This window comes from Mercenaria mercenaria, chromosome 5 (assembly GCF_021730395.1).
Source record: "Mercenaria mercenaria strain notata chromosome 5, MADL_Memer_1, whole genome shotgun sequence".
NCBI classification, from domain to species: Eukaryota; Metazoa; Mollusca; class Bivalvia; order Venerida; family Veneridae; genus Mercenaria; species Mercenaria mercenaria.
The window spans coordinates 80,986,090-81,008,851 of NC_069365.1; the positions used below are offsets into that span (position 1 = coordinate 80,986,090).

Here is a 22,762-nt window from a genome sequence, read left to right on the forward strand (position 1 = left end):
CTCGGACTTTCTACTAGGTACCTTCGTCTTAGGCAGTGTAATAGTTACCTTCTCAGGCGGCGAAGAAGTTTTATTATCGGGGTTTGTCAGTTACCGTCTTAGGCGGTGTAGCGTTTACATTCTCGGGCGATAAAAAACCTATATTCTCAGAGGGTGTAGTAGTAATTATTTTGGGCGGTGTAGTAGCTGCCTTCTTTGACAGTTACCATTATCGAGCAGTGTAGTGGAAACATTTTTGGGCAATGAAGAGGTTATCTTCTTTGCCTGTGAGATAATTACATTCTCAGACCGTCTATTAGTTACTTTATTTAGCGGTTTCATAGTTACACTCTTGGGCGTTGTAATTGTTACTCCGTTCGATGAGTGAGTAGTTAACTTTTCTGGCGGGGTTGTTACCTTCTCGGGTGGTATAGGAGTTAGAGTCTTTAGCAGTGAAAAAGTTACATTCCCGGGAGATGTAGTAGATATCTTCTTGGGTAGTGAAGTAGTTGATTTCTCCTGCTGTACATTCGTAATTTTCCCGGATTGTGTTGAAGTTACCTTCTTAGATTCGATAAAGGTAGCCTTACCTGTAACAGTGACGGATGCGCAGGCTTGTCTGGATCCATGCTGGTCGCAATTGCACTATGTTGGTTTTCTCATGTCGCGGCTTGTATAGGATCGGATACTACATCTCAATCATTTCCATTTCTATCAGACCCAGATTAGTTGTAAAATGTAAAATAAACTTTTTAAGCGGCTACAAACAAATTCACTCATATAGTGTTGATAAAATTCTATTATATACAACATGTATGATTTTACAAAAAAAATGCTTTTGAAATAGTTGCTGCTTAGTTATGCCCTTTCAAACGAAGAATGACAATCATAAACGTAAAAATGTTGATAAATCCAAATTTTTAAATTCTGGTATATGTATAGAGCGTTTTGATATCGTATATTATGATTCCTTCAAGCTCTTAATTCATCACAGACTGCGCTCTTCCTAATGAATATGTATAATCCTCGTTAGTATTTTTAAGCTCACTGAGAAATGTCAGAACCCAGAGAAGGAGACTATAAATCGTAGTTCTGTGAGCGCGATCTCAGGATCAGACGTAAGTACAATATGACAAATTAACCTATCAATTGTCCTCCAATTCTGATTCATGTAAGAAATGTGTCGCCTACCAAGTATTGTAAAGAAGTCTGGAACATTAGTTGGATAAATGACCGCATGGATTTACGACCATAAAAATATAAAAACGCCGTTTATTTAATAAAAACAAACAAGCAAGCAAAGCATTTATAGATGTGACAGTATTTGATAAAACAATTCAAAATATTCAGAATCAAACATTATAAAATGTTAACATTTTTCAGTACCCTCTCTACCTACACAAGTTTACATAGATAACGTTTTACATAAAAAACTATCGTCCGAAAAATCACTTTTATACTAATTATGATAGAACATGGACTATATAAAACGCAACTATTTTATTTCCAAACACTGCAAATGCCTTCGTATCAGGTGGTTTTAAAGGTGGAGGCCGAATGAGTTTGATAAATATATTCTCGTAAACTATCCAGACTTAGAGGGAGCTCTTAGTGACTGTCCTTTCTGGATCTTTGTCCCGTTTTGAATAGAAACCTGATAAATATTACAGTTTTCGTTTATTTGGTACATTTGTAAACTTAGTCTTTTAATTCATTCATTTCCTTCATATGTGATTTCAAGTAAACTTTTTACAATGTATTGGCATTTTTGACATGGGAACGGATCAGATAATACCAAATAAAATATCACCCCCCCCCCCCCCCCCACCAAATGATTTCGTCAGTTTTTGTTCATCATTTTAAAAAATTCACCTATAATGTTAATAATAAAATATGTAAACAGATCCTTTAGCAGCGAAGAATGCAATCAAATGAAATAACAGTAGGCTCGGTTTGACTGAGTTTGTAAATGAAAGGTAAAGAACAACTCCCTTCGCCCTCACCCTTTCCCACACTCAGCAATTCTATAAGACAAATATTAAATTGACTCCATGATAAAAAAAACAGATATTCAAAGGCAAAGCTAGGGGATATATTTTGCGTCCGCCACACGGCACTATAAGATTTCTACTGTGATATTCAATAAATCTGTAAAAGTATACTTTGGAAGCGTAGAATGCAAACAAGCAAAATAAAAGCGGACTCACAGTCTGTCCATGAAACATAATGGGAAGTACAGCATCCCTTAAATAAGCAACAGGATGGTCAAAGCGAAGAAAGCATTTGATTATAAACAAGATTTTTTATTTACAATTAACATTGAATTGGAATTGGCCGAAAAAACTCGCATGGGGTGTCGGAAGACTTGTTGTATATTAATTGTATATGATAACAAAAAAACGTCATAAAATAACACAATTTGCGATTTCCGTGGTACAATTTAACACTACGACAATGCTTGTAGCCTTGTATCAGTTTAACATTTCGGTACGCGAAGTGTTCCATCATTCTGTTTCTTGTCTCCTTCTGGCATATTTCGGATTTTCTCTACCAGTTCCCTACAAAATGCATTAGCATACTTTAATAAGTGAAGATATAGGACATTTATTTCTAACGATAACTCTTTTAAATCTATTTAAATTCTTTATTATAATTATTCATGCTGATTGTGGAAACATTAACCTCAGTGTACCAAATACAAAATTAAGTGAATGAAATGAATGTACCTGATTTCGCTATCCTGTATTGTGTCTACATCGGTGCATATAATCTCCTTAAACATCTTTTTGATTCTTTTCTTGAGTGTCTTTTTTGAGGATGTATTGTAAAGCGTTTGTACAGACTCGGATAATTTGTTTGAGTTTCTCTTCATGTATGCGATAATCTCCCACCACTTAGTTGGATTTGACGTATACGACTGAAGTATAAGCAATGTTTCCTCTCTGCCATCTGCACTAGTGTCTTCACCACTGCTCGGTGTATAAGTTACCTTCTTTGGCGGTGTAGTAGTTACCCTTTCTGGAGCGGTAGTGCTAATCTTATCTGGAACAATACATAGAAATGTGTGAAAATAATACACTGCACTGCGGTTTTATACTACATTTCGCAGTTTAACACATAAGCTGACTGGAGAATATTTAATTCTCAACACACTAAGGACCTGTTTCGCAAAAGTGCGTATAGTCTGCGTATCGGCTTTTCAAATTCTTTAATTTAATAGGAAATAATTTGCATAATTTGAAAAAAATTGTCACTAATGCATATTCATTCTTAGGAAGGTCAATCTTATTTTTGTTTTCTAAGAATAGCCGAATAGTCAAAATAAATCTACTTAAATCTATGTCATGAAACAACGTATTTTCAAGTTCTAGGCTTTGTCCTAGTTAGGTTTGTTTGGTAAAACGACGGGTCCTTTTATTAATTCACATACAGGCCCCCAAATTCGTTACAAAATTGGATTGATTCATATGAAATGCAAATGAATAGTACAATTTGCAAAATCCAAGAGGTGCATTCTATTGGTGATTTTAACTTTGATTTTTCTCCAATTGCAGGTTTTAATAATGCAAAATGGTCGTCAGTAATAGATACCTTAGGTTTAAAACAAGTGGTTAAAGCCCGAACAAGAATCAATAAGTCATGTAATTCCCTAATTGATCATTTTTCAACAACCTGTCCAGATAAAACAACTGCAGTAAGTCTACCGGCCATTTGTGTAAGCGATCACTTTCCGGTTTGTTTTTTCTAAATCTGGTACTTTAAAAGCAGCATCAGGTCACACTTCAATAAAATATGAGGAAGCATTTAAAATGTACTTAATCATTTGCAGACTGGACTTTTGCAACAAGCAATCTCGACCCAATAAGTACTCTTGATATATTCTATAATACTCTAAATTATATACTTGCAAAGCATGCGCCTTACAAGATTAAACGTATAAAAAGACAAATTCAACCGCAGTGGTACAATGATGACATTAAAGAAGCTAGGATATTAAGGGACATATATAAATCTTCTAACGACTTTACAAATTATAAGCTCTGGCGTGACAAGGTAAATTCACTTATTCACTTTGCTAAATTGAATTTTTTATAACAACGCTATTTCAATTGGAACAAACTCAAACATTTTATTGAAGCAAATTAAAGAGATTTCAATTAATGATAAAGAAATAGTTGTATCTTTTCCTAGTAACATAATTTCGAAGATAACAATACATTAAATGACCAACTAGAGATAGTAAACGCTTTGAATGACCATGTCATAGACATTGCAAATACTGTTTCTAAAGTACACATAAACCCTCAGGTTTTAAGCCACTGAAAACAGTGTTAAACTAGAGCTGCTTTTGAGAAAAGCGAATGTCTCCCACAACTGCCTAATCATCTAAATAGCAAGTCAGTCTTTATATACTGTTTACTCACTACAATTCAAGGGCCAGAACTCCAAAATGCCTGGGCCGATTTGACTAATTATCGAACTTGTCCGAGGTCTTATGGTCAAACACATTTCGTTCAAGTTGTGTGAAGATCGGATGAGAAATGTTCGACTTAGAGTGCGGACAAGAGCAAAAAGGCCGATTTTTCGATAATTCAAGGGCCGAAACTCCTATATGCCTGGACCGATTTGGTAAGTTATCGAACGTGACCGAGGACTTATGGTCAAACAAATTTTGTTTTAGTTTGGTGAAGATCGGATGAGAAATGTTTGACTTAGAGTGCGGACAAGCTTTGTGACAGACACACAGACAGACACACAGACTGGAGTAATTCAATATATGGGAGACATAATAACAAATTAAAATATTCTCTATTTAATATTGATTATATTACGCCAATTGAAGTGAAAAAGATAATTGAATATCTGAACAGTAACAAAGCTACCGGCTCAGATGGTATTGGCCCCAGAATTTTCAAACTTTGCTCCGACACTTTAACTGTTGCAATAGATAGATAGCAGCATTCAATATGTTTTTTCCAGACAAACTTAAAGAAGCTAAAAAGTGTTTCCAATTTTTAAATCTGGTTCTAAGGAGGAAATGAGCAATTACAGACGCATATCCATATCTTCAACCATTTCCAATGTAATTGAAAGACATATTGTTACTCAGCTTCATAATTTCTTCAACAGAACTGACATACTACACACCACTCAGTCTGGTTTTAGAAAAATGCATTCTTGCCAAACGGCCCTTACTGTATAATTGATAAATGGACGAAGGACATTGACTAAGGAAAAATAGTTGGTAGTGTATTCCTAGATCTCCGTAATGCTTTTGACTTAGTGGATTATACCATTCTCCTACACAAAATGAAACTGTATCATTTTAGTGAACTTCCATTCGTACCTAAGGAATCGAACCCAATATGTCCAAATAAATGATATCATGTCTACTTTATCGTATATAAAATCTGGCGTTCCACTAGGATATATACATGGATCTTTGCTCCTTTTGATATTATATAATATTATTATATGTAAACGATCTTCCATTGATTGTCGAAAACTTAAACATCGAAATGCATGCCGATGATTGTACGATGAATGTAGGCAACCATAACGTATCTGATATTGAAACAAAATTGCAAATTGATATTATCAAAGTTAATAATTGGTGAACGTCTAACAATATGGCTCTCCATCCGAATAAGACAACTAGTATGTTTATTGGTAACAACAAGATATTAAATAAAGTAAGAAACATAAATCTTACTCTAAATGATAACTGTAATTTAGTGTAGATATCGATAAAAAGTTGGGATCAACATGTAAAAAGGGTATGCGAAAAATTGCATTTTAAACTGTATCTTTTTATAGAATATCTAAATACCTAAATGCTTATATGAAGAATATGTTTTATAACTCATACATTTACCAATATTTGACTATGCATCAACTATATGGGGAAACTGCTCTAAAGGAAACATCAAAAAAAAAACTCTTTAAAATCCAAAAGAGGACAGCTCCACATTGAAAGTATTCTTCCTGACATCATCCAGTACTCTCTTTTGTGAACTTAAATAGTTAATATCCCCAAACAGGATTTAATACAATAATGGTGGCATTAAATAAGCTTGCACCTTCTTATATTTGTGACAAAGTTGAAATTCGGGAAATACATACTAAAGCCTTCGTTCTTAAACGGATTTTGATCATGTTGATCTACAGCACCTTTGACCTAAAACAAATGTTCTAAAACGTTCGTTTTTTATGATTTTTATGGCTGTAGAAATTTGGAAAGACATACCTTCACACCCTATTACCTGATGTCCACCACGCCGAGGGATGCGGCTGCCACAGAGGTAGGAAATCAAAAACGGTGAGTAGTGGTGTTAGTTTTTTTAGCAGTATTTTTTAATTTCGACTTTCCATGAAGATATTCTGGTGCAGGCATACGCCTAAACATATTATATAATTAATCCTGGTCGCCAACTTTGCGAAATAAAGAAATATTCAGCTGTTTAGATTGGACGTTTATCAAAATTGATGCGAAAATCATATTCAACGGCCCAATTCGAAATGTTTACAGAATATTTTGATCGGGTGTACCTCACACGTCAAACGAATAATGATCTGGGGATAATCCTGGCAAGTTTCAAGTCTGTCCTTACGTCTACACCGACGTTCTGACCCTCCAAAGGGACCCGGGTATACGTATGATAAACTTTACCGCAGAGGGCATTTTTAAATGATGCCCATCCCACCGAGGAGTCAAAATCTAGGATATCGTTTACGGCAGAGGGAAATTTGGTGTAAAAATGTCTATTCTGGCTGTTTATTTTGCTTTTAAGACCTGGAAGGTCATGGAATTATTAGCAATATGCATTGTTTATATACTTGTGTTTAATAATGGGCGATTTTCAATGGCGAACACCGCTGTAACTCGGTGTTATTCAGTCTAGTTTGAATTTCTATCTATCTCCAACATTGTTTTGTTACTATACGTTTTCGTTTTGTAAATTCAATTGTGTTTCAATTTCCTTTATTTGTAATATGTATAAAGTTGTTTTGCCACTGAACGCCTTCGTTTTGTAGAATCATTGCTACCAGCAATGATATCTTAAGTCCTGATACTTGCGTTCTTGCTGGATTCAGTGTTGAATATACGGTTAATATTAAATATCATTGTTTTGCATTATTAAGCTTTCATACTAAGAGGCCACTGATAGAAACATAGTCCTACATAAAAGATCAGCTAGGCTAGAAAATTTAAATATATTTGTTGTCAGTGACATAAGTAAAGTGATCGGTTCTAAATAAAGCTTCTGTTATTCAGAAATGTTCTAAACAATTTATCTTGTATTCATTTTCTGAACCAAAGATGAAGGCATACATGTGTTATTACTGTAACAATGATTTTGAAGTTAGCACTGGAGTGATTGACCATTTATTTAATTGTCAATGTCAAGATAGATCTATCAGAATGAAATGGAAATAACTAAACCACCTGCTAATAAAAATGATATTACCAAGTTACCATCTGAAATGAAGATTTCATTCTGATCGATCTCTCTTGACAACTTTAAAGGTGTATTCAATTTTGGTATTTTGCCTTGTAGCTTCGATAAATGCCCACACGCTGGTCGCTAGAAATTAGCATTTCACCTTCGTTTGGAATCACGTCAGTATAATTATGTTTTCGGCCTATATCCAGCATTCCAAATGTTTTTATCTGTTTCCAGTTCCCTGTAACTAAATGGTCAATCACTCTAGCGTAAGCTGCAAATCAGTGCCTTAGCTTTCTTTTAAACAATTCTCATATATTTCAAATATATATGCTTAAATATACTAGTCGAAAAACTGTTTAACTGTATGATCTGATGTGTATTTAAATGAAAGCTGTATATAAGCTAATATTAACCGTAAATTCAACACTGAATCCAGCAAGAAGGCAAGTACAGATACCATCAGGACTTACGATATCATTATTTCTGTATATTTCATGATAAAGGAAATTGTAGCAAAAATGAATTCACAAAATGAACATTTACAGTAGCAAAACAAATGTATACATGTAGCAGATTGTATGCAATGTCGGAGATAGATAGAAATACAATGTAGACTGATTAACACTGTGTTACAGCGGTGTTCGCCATTGAAAATAGCCACTTATTAAACATAAGTATTAGCAATGCATATTGCAAATAATTCCATGACCTCCAAGGTCTTAAAAGCAAAACAAACAGCCAGTATAGACGTTTTTACAGCAAATTTCCCTCTGCCGTAAACGATATCCTAGATATTGACTCCTCGGTGGGATGGGCATCATTAAAAAATGCCTCTGCGGTAAAGTTTATCATACGTGACTTTACCCGGGTCCCTTTGGAGAGCCAGAACGCTGGTGTAGACGTACGGACAGACTTGAAACTTGCCAGGATTATCCCCAGATGATTGATCGTTTGACGGGTGAGGTAAATCCGATTAAATTATTTTGTAAACACTTCGAATTGGGCCGATGAATATGATTTTCGCATTTATTTAATAAACGTACAATTTAAACAGCTGAATACTTCTTTATTTCGCAAAGTTGGCGACCAGGATTAATTATATAATATGTTTAGGCATTTACACGTATGCTTGCACCAAAATACTTTCATGGAAAGTCGAAATGAAAAAATACAGCTAAAAAACTAACACCACTACTCATCGTTATTGATTTCTGACCTCTGTGGCAGCCGCATCCCTCGGCATGGTGAACATCAGGTAATAGGGTGTGACCTTACTCAATTAGAAATACTAGCACAGTAAATTCATTTAGATATTTACTTAGAAACTTTCTTTTAATTAATACAATGTAGAGTTTCACTGTTATGTGACTGTTAACATGCGTTAATATTCATTTACAAGTCTGCTCTATGAAATGACTTTGTCATTTTCATTTGTATGTGTAAGTGGTTTTGTGTTTGTTAGAGGGCCTCACTGAAAATAAGATTTGTAAGTTATGTATGAAACTTAAAGAGTTTTACCATTTTTAGATAAAGAATTTATTATTATTATTATTATTATTAACAATAAGAAAGAAAATAAAATTGCAAGTTGTCCCGTTGGGAGTGTAGACTACATGTTTGTACATCACACAGAAATGAGGTCAAAAACCTAATCTATGCTGCAACTGAACTATTGCTTATTGATACTTGTAATGAATATTACGTATTATATTATATTATGTACCTGTGAAATATATTATAATAAAAGAAACCTAACCATCATCATAAGTATAGTTACAAATTGGATTCAAGAAGTATTTGATATTCAAGTGACATTGAGGGCTTCATGATATTCAGCATAGGCTGGCACACCTGTTCAAATGATTTATTCATTGCTATTTGCTATTCAAGATTGAAAGTGTTTTACATCACTTTAATGTTTAAACTATTCCAAATTACGATTACTTGAAAAACATGGTGTCGTATATCCATTTGTAACACTATACTAACTTATGTACTAATCGAAACTTCAGTTATACGATGTCATAATTTTGTTCATTTTACAACCAATTTTCAAAAAGTCACTAACTTTACCTGCATGTTTTGCTTTTAATAAACGTGTAAATAGCATTTATAATTAGACTGAACTTTATCTGGTGATATCAACTAAGACTTATTGTGTTTAAGGATATGGTAAGATGAAAGAAGTAATTTTGCTTTAGTCACAATTTTTCTGCATTATAGCTTAATACATTTGTTTGTTAAATATAGCCAATAACCTGTATTTGGGGGCATTTGGTTTTAAATTTGGTTTAGGTTGCAACATGAATGAAACGATAACTTAAGGATTACTACCCGTGATAGGCCTCAATTTCACCAAAGTGTACATACAACTTGATAATGTAAGCTTTGAAAATATCAAACGATAGAAATAAAGTGTATATTGTCAAGTTATATAATGACAGAAGTTCTAAAAAAAAAATCCTTTCGATTACCTCCCCTGATAATTTTGGTTTGTCATGAGTTATCTCCCCTGAAAACTAAAAAAATAATAATTTTCTCCTTTTCCCTGTGGGGAATTTTAATTTTCTTTTTGATATTTGAATCAGAATCATATAATGCAGCTTTCTACCGCAAAATTTTCTACCGCAAAATTTTCTCGCAACTGAAGATCAGATTCTCATAATCAAAGAAATTATATATTTCCCAAAGACATCAGTGTTAACTTCAATATCGATTATCTCCCCCCCAAAATGATAAAATTTGAAAAATCTCTCGGTGAAACGTTTTTTATTTTAAATGTCTTTAAAGTGACCAAATTTTATTTAAATATTACCATCCAGTTACAAGATATGAAATATGGCTATTACACCATGTTATCCTTAACCTTTTTTTCTAAATTTCATTGAAACATAAATATGTTGTAAGCAAAATATTGTGAGGTATTTCATAAATAATTTCATAATTAAAAGTACTGAAGGGACGTTAAAAGTTTTGTTAAGTGTATTTAGAAACCACAGATTTTAAGGCACATATTCACCTTTACTGACCCGCCAGCTGAGCTCAATAGGTAGAGCGTCGGTCTACGGATCGCAGGGTCGTGAGTTCGATCCTCGGGGTGGGCTTATGTTCCCCGTGACGATTTGATAAAAGACATTGTGTCTGAAATCATTTGTCCTCCACCTCTAATTCATGTGGGTATGTTGGCAGTTACTTGTGGAGAACAGGTTTCTACTGGTACAGAATCCAGGAACACTGGTTAGGTTAACTGCCCGCAGTTACATGACTTATATACTGTTGAAACAAATGGCGTTAAACCTAAAACAAACAAACAAACTTACCCTTTACGCCTTGGAATTCGTTGTACCATCGGCCCAGGTCTGTTAGTGAAGAACTATCTGGCTTGAGCAAGCTTGCAGATGTCGTTATAAATCCTGATTTTGTAATTCGTGCTGAATACCAGGAATATCTGTAATTAAAACAAGTAGCAATGCATTTTTAGAAAAATGTTTGAATACTTATCAATGAATGTTTATGAATATCGGTAAATAGATGCCGATACGTTTTTGTTTAATTTGAGATTATCATTATACAATTAACTAAAATCAAACCTTGCATATTTCTGCTAAACAACGTTCAGACTAGGGTGCACGTAAAACGTATAGATTGTAAATCTAATTTATTCTTGGTGTACATGAGAAAACTCTGAAGAGCTTCTAAACCAGTCTGCGGTTTAGGTAATAACTGATGTGTATTTATAAAGTCTACAATAAGCCTATAGTTCGTTGCGAAAGAAGAAAAGGATCTGTCTACTTCCGGTTCATTGTTCAGATCGTATAATTAGACGATGTAATTATAACACACAAAGCATTATTTTGGTATTGTTTTACTCTTTATAATGAAAACATAGTGTATTGCACAACGTGAGGTATTATAGTAAAGGGTAAGATATGCATGTTTGACTGTCTTGGCCATAAAATCATAAATATGAGAAGCCTTTGAAAGCATAGAATGCAATCAAGCAAAATGATACCAGATTCAGTTTGATTGAGTCAGTTCTTGAGAGATGATACAATGTGCAAAATCTTTCACGCCTCCTAGAAACGGCTTCAGTATCAAAGGTCAGTGACAAATAAATGAAGAAATTACGTGATGTTAATGTAAATGTAGACTACCTGAAAATGTAGTCAGCAGCTTCCAATTTTGGTAAGATTTGCTTCATGAACATTAGTTGTTTATACGGATTTAATGTTCTCTTGCACGCGAATTCAGTAAGCCAAATCTTCAGTCCGTATCTTTTGTACAGCATCTCCAAGTAATCTATCACTTTGTCAGGATTGCACCAGTATGTATGGGTGGATAGGTAATGTATTCGACACCCTTTGCAAAGTGCAAAAAACTTGTCGAACCATTCTATTTCACCGCTTTGACATTCATTGCCACACACGGCAGCTGATGGACTTACGAGTTGTTTCCCCTTTGAATACTTTTCTACTTCCCGCCAGGCGGCAGCAGCTTTTTCAGGTGACATATTCGACTGCCTGTTGTGATTAGGCTCGTTAAAACCTAAGATGTATTGCGCTTCGTCGTCGATTTTAATCTTCGTGTTACTCCAGTACCCCCATACCATAGGAACATGCGTTTTCTTGTAACTGTCAATGGTTGATGAACAAATGTTGTTGTCATGGAAATAATCCAGGCTCATCCTAAAGTCGTGCCTTAAAATAGACATAATCTATATGCAAATATAAAATATTAACAAAACTAAACGCTAATTACCTTACGTGACAAGTAAATCTGTATCATTTACGTTTAATGTCATGTTTAAGCTCATCAGTCAGATCAAAATTTGTATTAAAATAATTAAAAGGTATGGATCAATTCGTTAACCCAGTTTGACATTTGAAACAGTCGTCATGTATTTGACAGAATGCAAAAAAACACAGAAATTATTTATTGTATACTGTTATGACAAGAATTGAGAAATATCAACATATTTCTATTGTATGACCTAAATGTATATAATAGTTTATATATATATTGATTCATAAGTTTTTTCAGGTTGTGTTTTCTTTTTTCTTTTTTTTTTTTTGTACTTTTCTTGTTTTCTGAAACGTTATTTTGCGCAGTAGTCAACAGAAGGCATTCAAAAACTGAAATTGTTTTGTTATTATTTGTATTTATCACGACAGGCAAAACGTTTATATACAGTGACTTATATATATACTGCTAGGCGCTTTGCCGTAATTGGTCTGGTATATTGTGGTGGTGATTTAGTTCGTACAAATTCTCTCTACTATATTATAATTTATAATGCGAACTTGTATCCTAGCGGATCTCACGTATGGGAAAGTCAACTGTTCTGAATATAAATATATCCCGTAATGCAAATTGCAAATTATCTATATATATATTCAATGTATCCTCGAGATCCAGTTAACTTTCAGAGAGAGAAAATATAGATACATGAAAACAGAGATTTGAGTATATATGTGCAAATGTTGAACCAGTACGAATTTGTAGTACAATTCGGGCTCGTATATAAAGCAGCATCGAAACTAATCTTACTGGGGTAGTGGACTTGCTGTGGCATGTGTGTGTTCGTTTGTACTGCTAGGCGCTTTGCCGTAATTGGTCTGGTATATTGTGGTAGTGATTTAGTTCGTATAAATTCTCTCTACTATATATATATATATATATATATATATATATAAATATATATATATATATATATATATATATACAGTGAACATGTTAAAGAGAAGTTTCCATGACTGTGTCCAACTTTGTTCCTTTATTGATTGTTTTACCCCGTTTCCTCTATGATTAATGTTTTCAGTTTTAATAATGTACATACACATATACACTACGGTAACGTTTAAAACGTGTTCTGGCCCATTAAAGGTTTGTCTTTGTTGTAGTTTTGTTAACATAGTTAAATGAGGTTTAATTAAAAACTAAACCGTAAAGATATCGCTATACGAGTACACTCAAATATGTCCATGGACTCTACTAAAACTTCTGACAAGCGAAGAAAGGAAACATAACCAAACCTATAATAGTCAATGATTTGAACCCAAGTACTGTGGTAATATGTAGGACAGGAATCTGTAGTATGGTACTGTGTCTTAAATTTTATGCTGCCAAATTTCAGAAATGGACTGGTCCATCATTCAGTTTTGGCAATACCCTTTATCATTCGGAGAGGTGTTTGCTGAAACTTTACTGACTTAACAGCGAACAGTGCAGACCATGATGTGCGCGCTGGTCCTGGTCTGCACTGGTCGCAGTTGCAGAAATATTCGCCGCCAGCAGGCAAAATGCTAAAATTTTATGTTTGTTTTACTTAATGATTATCCATTAATTCCATGATAATGTAAAATAACAAGAGCTGTCCATAAGATAGCCAAGCTCGACTTTTCGAAATATTGTCCCAGAAGCAGGAAAATATTACCCAAAATGTTAAAATATCAAAAGAGTTTTAAGTTCAAAAGGGGACATAACTTGACCAAAACGCATATCAGAGTTATAGGATTTGATGCTATCAACTAAACTTATAAACCCAAAGTCACATGTGAAGTTTCAATTCAATATCTGCATCATTTTTGTATATAGTAACTTGCATGTAAAACTTTAACCAGATTTTTTTTTTATTCCAAAAGTGGGCATAATTTGCCGAATATATATGTCAGAGTTTTGGGACTTGACCCAGTTAGGTTGGTTATTGATCTAGAAAAAGAAAAAATAAGTTTCAAATCTGTGTGCCTTTTAGCTGGAACAACTGATACCTTCCTGCTTTTAGTAATAGCTGTATGTACTTGCACGCAAAACTTTAATCAGGATTTTCTAAGTCCAAAAGGGGGCATAATTTGGCTAAAATGCAGGTCATGTTATGCGACTTGATGCTATCAACTAGTTTTATAACCCCGAAGACACATGTGAAGTTTCAATTCAATATCTGCATCAGTTTTGTAGATAGTAACTTGCAGGTAAAACTTTAACTGGGATTTTCTTAGTCCAGAAGGGGTAATAATTTGCTCAAAATACATATCAGAGTTATGGAACTTGACCCAGTGAGGTTGGTTATTGACCTAGAAAAAGAAAGAATAAGCTATATGCCTTTAAATGATAGCTATATGCGCTTGCATGCAAAACACTAACCAAGGTGTGACGCCGACCCCGACGCCAGGGTGAGTAGAATAGCTAAGACTATTCTTCAAATAGTCGAGCTAAAAAAGGAGAATAAATGAATACCTAGTGCTAGACATTTAAAGAGAACGGAAAATAGGAATAACAAATAAAGGACCTGAAACTGAAATGTTCAAATTCTGCTTGAAAATCTGGCAAACGGTTGGCACATACGTTTTTGCGGGGACTGGTTTGTACTTTAACGTATTTCAGTAAGGCACTTGTGACTGGCATCGGAGGAGAGAGTAGATATATATAGCGCATCGGCAACAGGCCTCCTCATGTTGTATCGGGTTCTTAAATTGCTTTGTAGGATCACATTCTAACAGATCGCATTTGTAACAGATTTCGTACGTAAGCGATTGCATTCGTAATAGGTAAAATATGTTACGAATGTGTTTGTCCAACATGGGGGTTGACATGAGAAGCACATATGTATCATATTGAGTTTATACTGCAAATGTTCAATCAGTTGGTTGTCATCGCAACATCATTAAATGACTGCCATAAGCACCATCAAGTTAGTGTCGTCGTCGTCGACGTCAAAACGTCATAAAATTATTTGAGCCAAATCATGAGAAAATGGCCTTCGGGAATCTTCGAGGCTTTGCAATCAGTGTGGGCCCAGCTCAGCCTGTGCATCCACGCAGTCTGATTATATACCACACCGTTCGCTGTTATTTTACTACCACTACCATTATAATATGATAACAACTCCAGCTACTTCTACTGTTACCTCGACTAGCTGAAATGTAAACCCACATGCTCAGGTCACTGGTTCGACCCGGTGGCGACATACATTTGTAGCTATCTTTCGTTATCCAGAGCTTTCTCAAGTTGTGTGACAAACAGGAAGTTGCTATGTCCTGGGACAAATTATATACAATTTGTCATGGACGGAGTCGTTAGCCTTAAGTCCAGGAGGGCTCGACCTTGTGCAGGCTGCGAACTTATGTTTATGAAATTTTAAGAAATACACCTTAGTTTTTAATTACCCTCACTCTACTGAGCTCGCTTGTAAGTATTTAGGCTTTCGTTTATTTTAATCCCGCCGTGAAATAGCGGAGTTTGTGCCTTCGTGCAGTTACATATAGGTTCTTGTCCTTGGTATAACTTGCCCATGCATTGTCAGATTTTCAAATCATTTGGTACAAATGAACAGCACGGACAGAAGGTTTGTCGCGATCATGATCCATGTTGCTATATCCAAGATCATGGTCATATCTTTGAACTTATAGTCCGAGAGCTCACTGAAGCCAAAAGAACTTTTTTTGGAAACAATATTTCATATCCTTCATGAAAACCCATTTCTTAAGTGTCAAAGCCGTGCCTATCTATATTTTGTTCACTTATGTTTCTGATAGGGAAGGTAAAACTCACTTGTAAGAATTTGGGGGTGGGGGGGGGGGGGTAAGGTAAAGTTTACGGCTACCAGTTTTTTCACTGTTTAATTACAGTAGCTATCTGATTGTCAATAAATGTATATATGTCAACCAATGTCAGCAAAAAGAAATTCATCAAAAAGGAATGAAGGGCAAACTTGATATTTAAGGTCAAAGGTCAAATTTATGTACAAATGACAAAAATTAGCATATTTGAAATTTATTTTCATTCTTAAAAATTAGTTTGTTAACATAAGTCACTCAGCTTTATATATGTAATGTGTATATATCAGCCAATGTCAGACATGCAAATCTTATTGCATAACGTCAAGGTCAACCTTGATAAATGAAGGTCAAAGTTCATTTTCAGGCAAAAATGTGAAAAATGTTACCTTTATTTTTTCTAACGTTTTAAATGTGTATTCACTTTGTTAGTCACTGAAGTTAATTCGTTTTAATGTCTGTATGTCATGCAAAGTCAGCAGTCCAGATGTAACCTCAAAACAGCCAAGGATAAAGCTTAAATCAAAGGTCAAAGGTCAAATTTGTGTGAAAATTGCATGAATAGCTTCCTGTTTGAAATATAACAGCTATTTATAATCATCATTTGTAATTGCTCGTGATTTATTTTAATGTATATATGCCCCACAATGTCAGTAATAAAAATATCGTCTAAAATCAGACAAGTTCAAGTGTGATATTAAGGTTTAAAGGTTATTTTCAGATAAAAGAATGAAATAAGAGCTCTTTAACTTTTCTTCTTGTTAATTATATTTTGTCGATATTAATCAACGATACCACTACATTTTAAAGTATTAATGTTAGGCGATGTCTGGTATGCGCATATTATTTCAAAACTCGGTCAACCATAATATCAGAGGTCAAAGGTCAAAAAAGTAAGTAAAATGTTGCAATAATATCACCTAGTTGTAATATTTTTTATTGTTTAAAAGTATGTGTTTTGTCATTTTAGTAACTGATCGTTGTTCATTTTACTGTATATATGTCAGACGATGCCATTGAAGAGAACATAAGTCAAGGTCGAACCTGGTTTTAAAGGTCAGGGGTCATTTTTGTGTAAAAGATCAAATTGTAGTAACTTACTCATTACTTTGCTCAAAAATAGAAGCTCTTGTTTTAATTTTCTGTTAGCAATTTCATTTAATGTATACATGTCAAGCAAAGTCAGGAATGTAGGTCTTATCCAATAAGGCAAAGCCAAACCTATTATTAAAGGTCAAAGATCAAATTTGCGTGAAAATTATCCAAAAAAAAAACAGTGTTTTCGCGATGATGTTTCTTTATTTTTGAGGGTATTTAATAACTATTAACTAATCATTATTCATTTTAAAGTATATATAACAGAGGATATCATTCTTGAAATAATGATGAAAAATTAGTCAAGGTCAAGTCTGACATTAAAGGTCAAAGGAGAGGGCCTTCAAAAAACTCGCCATTATGAAAACACTTGCTGGAAAAAGTTGGGGAGCAAATGCAAAGATCCTCTGCAAGGCTACACAGGCAACGTACGGCCCATAGCAGAGTACGCATCAATCTCATTGGTACCTGTTTCCAAAACCAGTGAAGATAAACTGGACAAGGTTAAGTTTCAGGTCTGGGGATAATTCCGGAGCAATGAAAATAACTCCAATAAAATAAATGGAAAAGACAGCCAGCCCTGAGCCATTAGAGACAAGACGAGAATACAAAGCTTTTGTGTATGCAGAGAATGCAAAGAGACTACCATTCCACCCAGTCCACTCAAAACTCGAGAGCAGAACCAAGAAAGACTGAAAAGACAGAGTCTCAAACACATCGTCAAGGAACTGCAAAAAGGGAAAGCAGCAGCACTGGACACAGAGGCAGAGCCGCTCGAGCCCAATGAATGGGTTCCCAGACAATGTGCTCCCAAGATCAGATTGGAGGTGCCAGGAGTAGACGAAAGGTAAAACAACATCAGACTTACCAACAATCTCTTACGCTAGAAATGATCAATAACCGCTGTCCAGCACACTCTTGGATCCAAGCATACACCGATGGATCAGTGGAAAAGGCAGTTCAAAATGCTGAGAGTGGTGCCTACATTTAATTTTCAGACAGCTCCTCTCTCACACTCTCTCATCCAGTCGGCAAGAGACTACAGATCCAAATGCAAGACCTCACATTGGCTGCACTCGAACTGTAAGAGACAATATATTTCTAACAGACTTCAAGTCAGCTCTTCAGGCTGTCTCAGCAGGTCAATCAGACAACATAATCAGACAGCTGTTGAAAAACATCATTCTCCTGTCTGAAAAACATCATTCTCCTGTCTGAGAACAACAATGCTCGATGGATTCCTGCACATGTGGGCATAGCTGGAAATGAAGCTGCACACAAGCTTGCGAAGGAAGCAACCAGGCAAATACAGCCCCAACCTCCAACTTCATACAGAGAAGCTGAGATTCTATGGAAGAACAGCTTTGCGTCAGACTGGAAGACCATAAATGGAGGCTACCTGCCAAATCTGGACAGTCTACACAAGCTAAACAGGCACAGCCAATTAACAGTCTTCCGTCTGCGCACTGAAGATTGTGGCGGTGAGAAAACATATGAAGAAGCTGGGTGTTGCAGAGAAAGCTGAATGTCAGTGCGGATCAGAGGAACAAACACCGTTTCACATTCTGCAGAGATGTTCCTATCTGGAAGAAGCACGCCAGATTGTCAGTTATTACTGACATTGTGGAACATATAAAAAAAATATCGAAGAATTACTTATAATGATCAGAAATAGCATTTATATTTTTAAAAAAGCTATTCATGCAATTTTTCACACAAATTTGACCTTTAACCTTTGATATAAGCTTTACCTTTGGCAATTTTGGAGTTACATCTGCACTGCTGACTTTGCATGACATACAGACATTAAAACAAATTAACTTCTAATAATGCGAATACATATTAAACAGATTTAAAAAGTAAAGGTAACATTTTTTTTTACATTTTTGCCTGAAAATGAACTTTCACCTTCAGTTATCAGGATTGACCTTGACGTTTCGCAATAAGATTTGCATGTCTGACATTGACTGATATATACACATTACATAAGTAAAACTGAATGACTTATGATAACAAACTAATTTTTAAGAATAAAAATAAATTCCAAATATGCCAATTTTTTGTGATTTGTACATAAATTTGACTTTTGACCTTAAATATCAAGTTTGACCTTCATTCCTTTTTGGTGATTTTTTTTGCTGACAATCAGATAGTTACTGTAATTAAACAGTGAAAACACTAGTAGACGTAAACTTTACCCTACCCCCTAAATTCTAACAAGTGAGTTTTACCTCCCCTATCACAAATATAAGTGAACAAAATATAATAGACACGGCTCTGACACTTAAGAAATGGGTTTTCATGGAGAATATGTAATATTGTTTCCAAAAATGTATAAACTTCTTTTGGCCTAAATTGTTGCAATAAAATCCGTGAGCTCTCGGACCATTAGATTTGTTTTGTTATTTTGCTGTAATATATACGTTTGTGTCGGGATCATAACTCGCCTTAGTCAGATTTCCAAATACCTTGGTACAAATAATCACCATTTATTAACAGTCTGCAGTGATTATATTACACCTATTACTGCAAACGACTCAAATTTTGGCACCCTGTAGAATGGTTTTGATGAGTATTATGTTTGTTTGTTGGATTCAGAGCGCCTGTTTTCAACAGTATTTAGGTAATACAGTTTAGGGCAGTTAATCTTACCACTGATCCTACAACGGACCAGTCCAAGATAATGATGTTGATTATGATGATGATAAAAATGTCAAAAATATCACAATCAGTACAACAGTATCTTTATGTTAGTAACAGACAACTTCCCAGCTTGAAACAGCACCGATAGGCGAAAATCGCAACAGATACGTGTAGTTATCACCCGGTCCCAAACGTGTATCCCTCGACACTCTAGTCGATGGTTAGTTCCTCCCATTAATATGAAATTATACCCTGGCTCATATACGAGTTTACACTCATACAATCGTTTACGGGTCTGATAAAACGCATCGATACACGTAAAGTCTTAACTGGGTGGAATATCTCTGGAAATTCTGGCCCTGACTTCCAGAATTCAACAGGCTCCGCCGGTTTCGTAATCTGCAAAACTATCCACTGCACCACCCTCACCGATGGAGTTACTTGTGCTGCTCCTATAGAGATACAAAATGAGAGTGTTTCCATACGAATGCAGATACCAGTCCAGGCAGGAAAACTGTCTTAGTAAATATAATCCAACAATGTTCACGTCGGGGTTTTGAATAGGACATATTTCATTTGATGAAGCCATTGTCATCAGTATAAGTTTTTTTTTTTTTTTTTTTTTTTTTGTTCAAAGCAATGCGGATTGACAAAGATAAACAAAACGAAGACAAAAAACCTATCTTGCAGCGAACCCACGCACGCCGACGACACCAGGATTAGAACAATAGCCATGAGCAGTCTTCGAATAGCCAAGCTAGTCACTATTTAAAAGTATACGTAAATGTATAATAATACCCTGTGTTCTACGAAAACAAGCTTTTACAAGACTTTCTCTGTTGAGACTGCCTTGATCTTGTTTTAGTGCATTTTATTTGTTGTTGAAGCGATACAACCTATAAAAGTTGAACAGGGATTGCATGTGGTGTGCATCTTCCCCTTTAATCATACATATTCATCTATTCATGCATTCAGTAGAAATGAAAACTTACAAACCAAAACCGATATGGGAAATTTATATGTGACATGTACATGTAGTACCATGCTACTATATATATGAACAGACCAGTCATGATAACGGTATTCATTCCAAGTTTAATTGCCAAACCAGTACCAAAATATTAACCTGACCGGAAATATCCCTCTAATCAACAAGAGGGTCGTCATGGCCCACTATTGCTACCATGAGTAATACTACACTATACATGTTATTAAATCTGCGATTTTTGTCATTTCAGGGGCCATACCTCTAAGACAAATAGCGTGATGTGGCTACTCTTCAAGGAAAAAAGCAAGATCTTAATGATATATAATTTCAATGCAAGTTTGGTAAAAATCAAATAATAAATTTGATCAATGTCATGTTTACAATGCTAAATGTTGTCATTTTAGGGGGCATAACTCCAGGATAAATGGTGCTATTTAGCTGGTTTTCGCAAAGAACCGAGATGTTACAGATAAATAATTTCTATACAAGTTTGATCAAAATGAAATAATAAATATGGTCTCTATTGTGTTCACAAGACTAAAATAAGCAAGTTTTGCCATTTTAGCCATTCGTCCGAGACAAATGGCGCAATATGGTTGTTTTTAAAGGAAGTGAGATCCTTTTATATAGTATAATAAAAATCAAATAATAAATGTTATCTCCATTGTGTTGACAAGGATAAAATCAGCATGTTTTTTTTTGCCAATTCAGGGGCCGTAACTCCAAGTAAAATTGTGCAATACGGTTGTTCTTGAAAGGAACCGAGATCGTATAGATATATAAGTTGTGTGTAAGTTTAGTAAAATTAATAAAACAAAAAAAAATGTGGTCTCTATCGCGTTCACAAGGCTAAAATCAATAATTATTGCCATCTCTTGGGCAATAACTCAAAGACGAATAAGGTGATATGGCTGGTTTTTGAAAGGAACCGAGATATCATATATATATACACGTTCTGTGCAAGTTTTGTCAAAATTAAATTATAAATGTTGCCTCTATCGTATTCACAAGAAAAATGTGAACGGACGGGCGGTTGGACGACGTACAGAAGATGATCACTATAGCTCATTTTGTCACTTCGTACAAGTGAGCTAAAACATGTTACAAATGTGTTTTAGATGTTAAAAATGCACTCTTTTGTTCATTTTACCGATTGAAAATGACATGTGACAAATGTGATCAGATGTCACATAAAGAATCGGCATCGATCACATTTGTCTCAAAAATTGTTACAAATGTGCTTGATTTCTGTTACATATGCGATCTCATTTGTAACACCTGTTACATATGCGATCGCATTTGTAACACCTGTTACAAATGCGATCTGTTACGAGTGTGGTCCTACATTGCTTTCTCATGTATTGTTTTGAAGGCGGATCACATGCGCGTTGTAGAGAAAGGTCCATTAATATGGTTTTCTGGTTCATTCAGAAAACAAGATAAAACGTGCTTTTCATCCGTAAATTTTTTAAACTGATTTAAAAACAAATGTGATAATGACATATCAAGGGGTTTGAACGTTTTTATATTAAATCAATAACCACAGGAAAACATGTTTTGTCAACATCAGGTGATAAAAGTTCCGATCACCAAGATAATTATGTTCTAGCGTACTGCTTTGTACTTTAACGTATTTCTACTAACTTAAAGGCCCCTGTGACTGAGGGGCAGAGAGTTGAGGCTGTTGTATGATTTAAGAACCTGAGGAATCAACAGGAGGTCTGTTCTTCGATTCGCCTTCTCATGTATCGTTGTGAAGGCGGAGGAAAATCATATTATAATTATTCACTTTGTACAGAACGATTGGATATAAATCTACTTAATTCATTACTGTTGTTGTTGTCCATGGAGCAAGCAATATAAATAGAGGATATTTGTTTGTTTTGAGTGATTATGGAATACATCTCACTGAGAAGTGAAAATGAAATTTCACTTCGAGTTGAGATATATTCCATATTCACGAGAAACAAACAAATTTTCTTTATATTTTATGCTTAATTACGTCGAGATGTGCATTTCTCAACAAATTTTAACTTCAGCGCGGGAAACAGACGCAC

General features: G+C 34.9%; 1 protein-coding gene across 1 annotated transcript in view; it reads right to left on the bottom strand.

Moving 5' to 3' along the window:
* Positions 1–1,259: 1,259 nt before the first annotated feature.
* Positions 1,260–22,762, bottom strand: part of LOC128545869 (uncharacterized) — a 33,793-nt gene continuing 12,290 nt past the window's right edge. Inside the window, exons 2-5 of the mRNA XM_045349437.2 lie at positions 11,582–12,124; positions 10,748–10,875; positions 2,706–3,021; positions 1,260–2,537 (exon numbers count right to left, since the gene is read on the bottom strand). Of these exons, the coding sequence (XP_045205372.2) occupies positions 2,456–2,537; positions 2,706–3,021; positions 10,748–10,875; positions 11,582–12,124 (1,069 nt within the window). The 3' untranslated portion in view covers positions 1,260–2,455. The remainder of the gene's footprint in view (positions 2,538–2,705; positions 3,022–10,747; positions 10,876–11,581; positions 12,125–22,762) is intronic.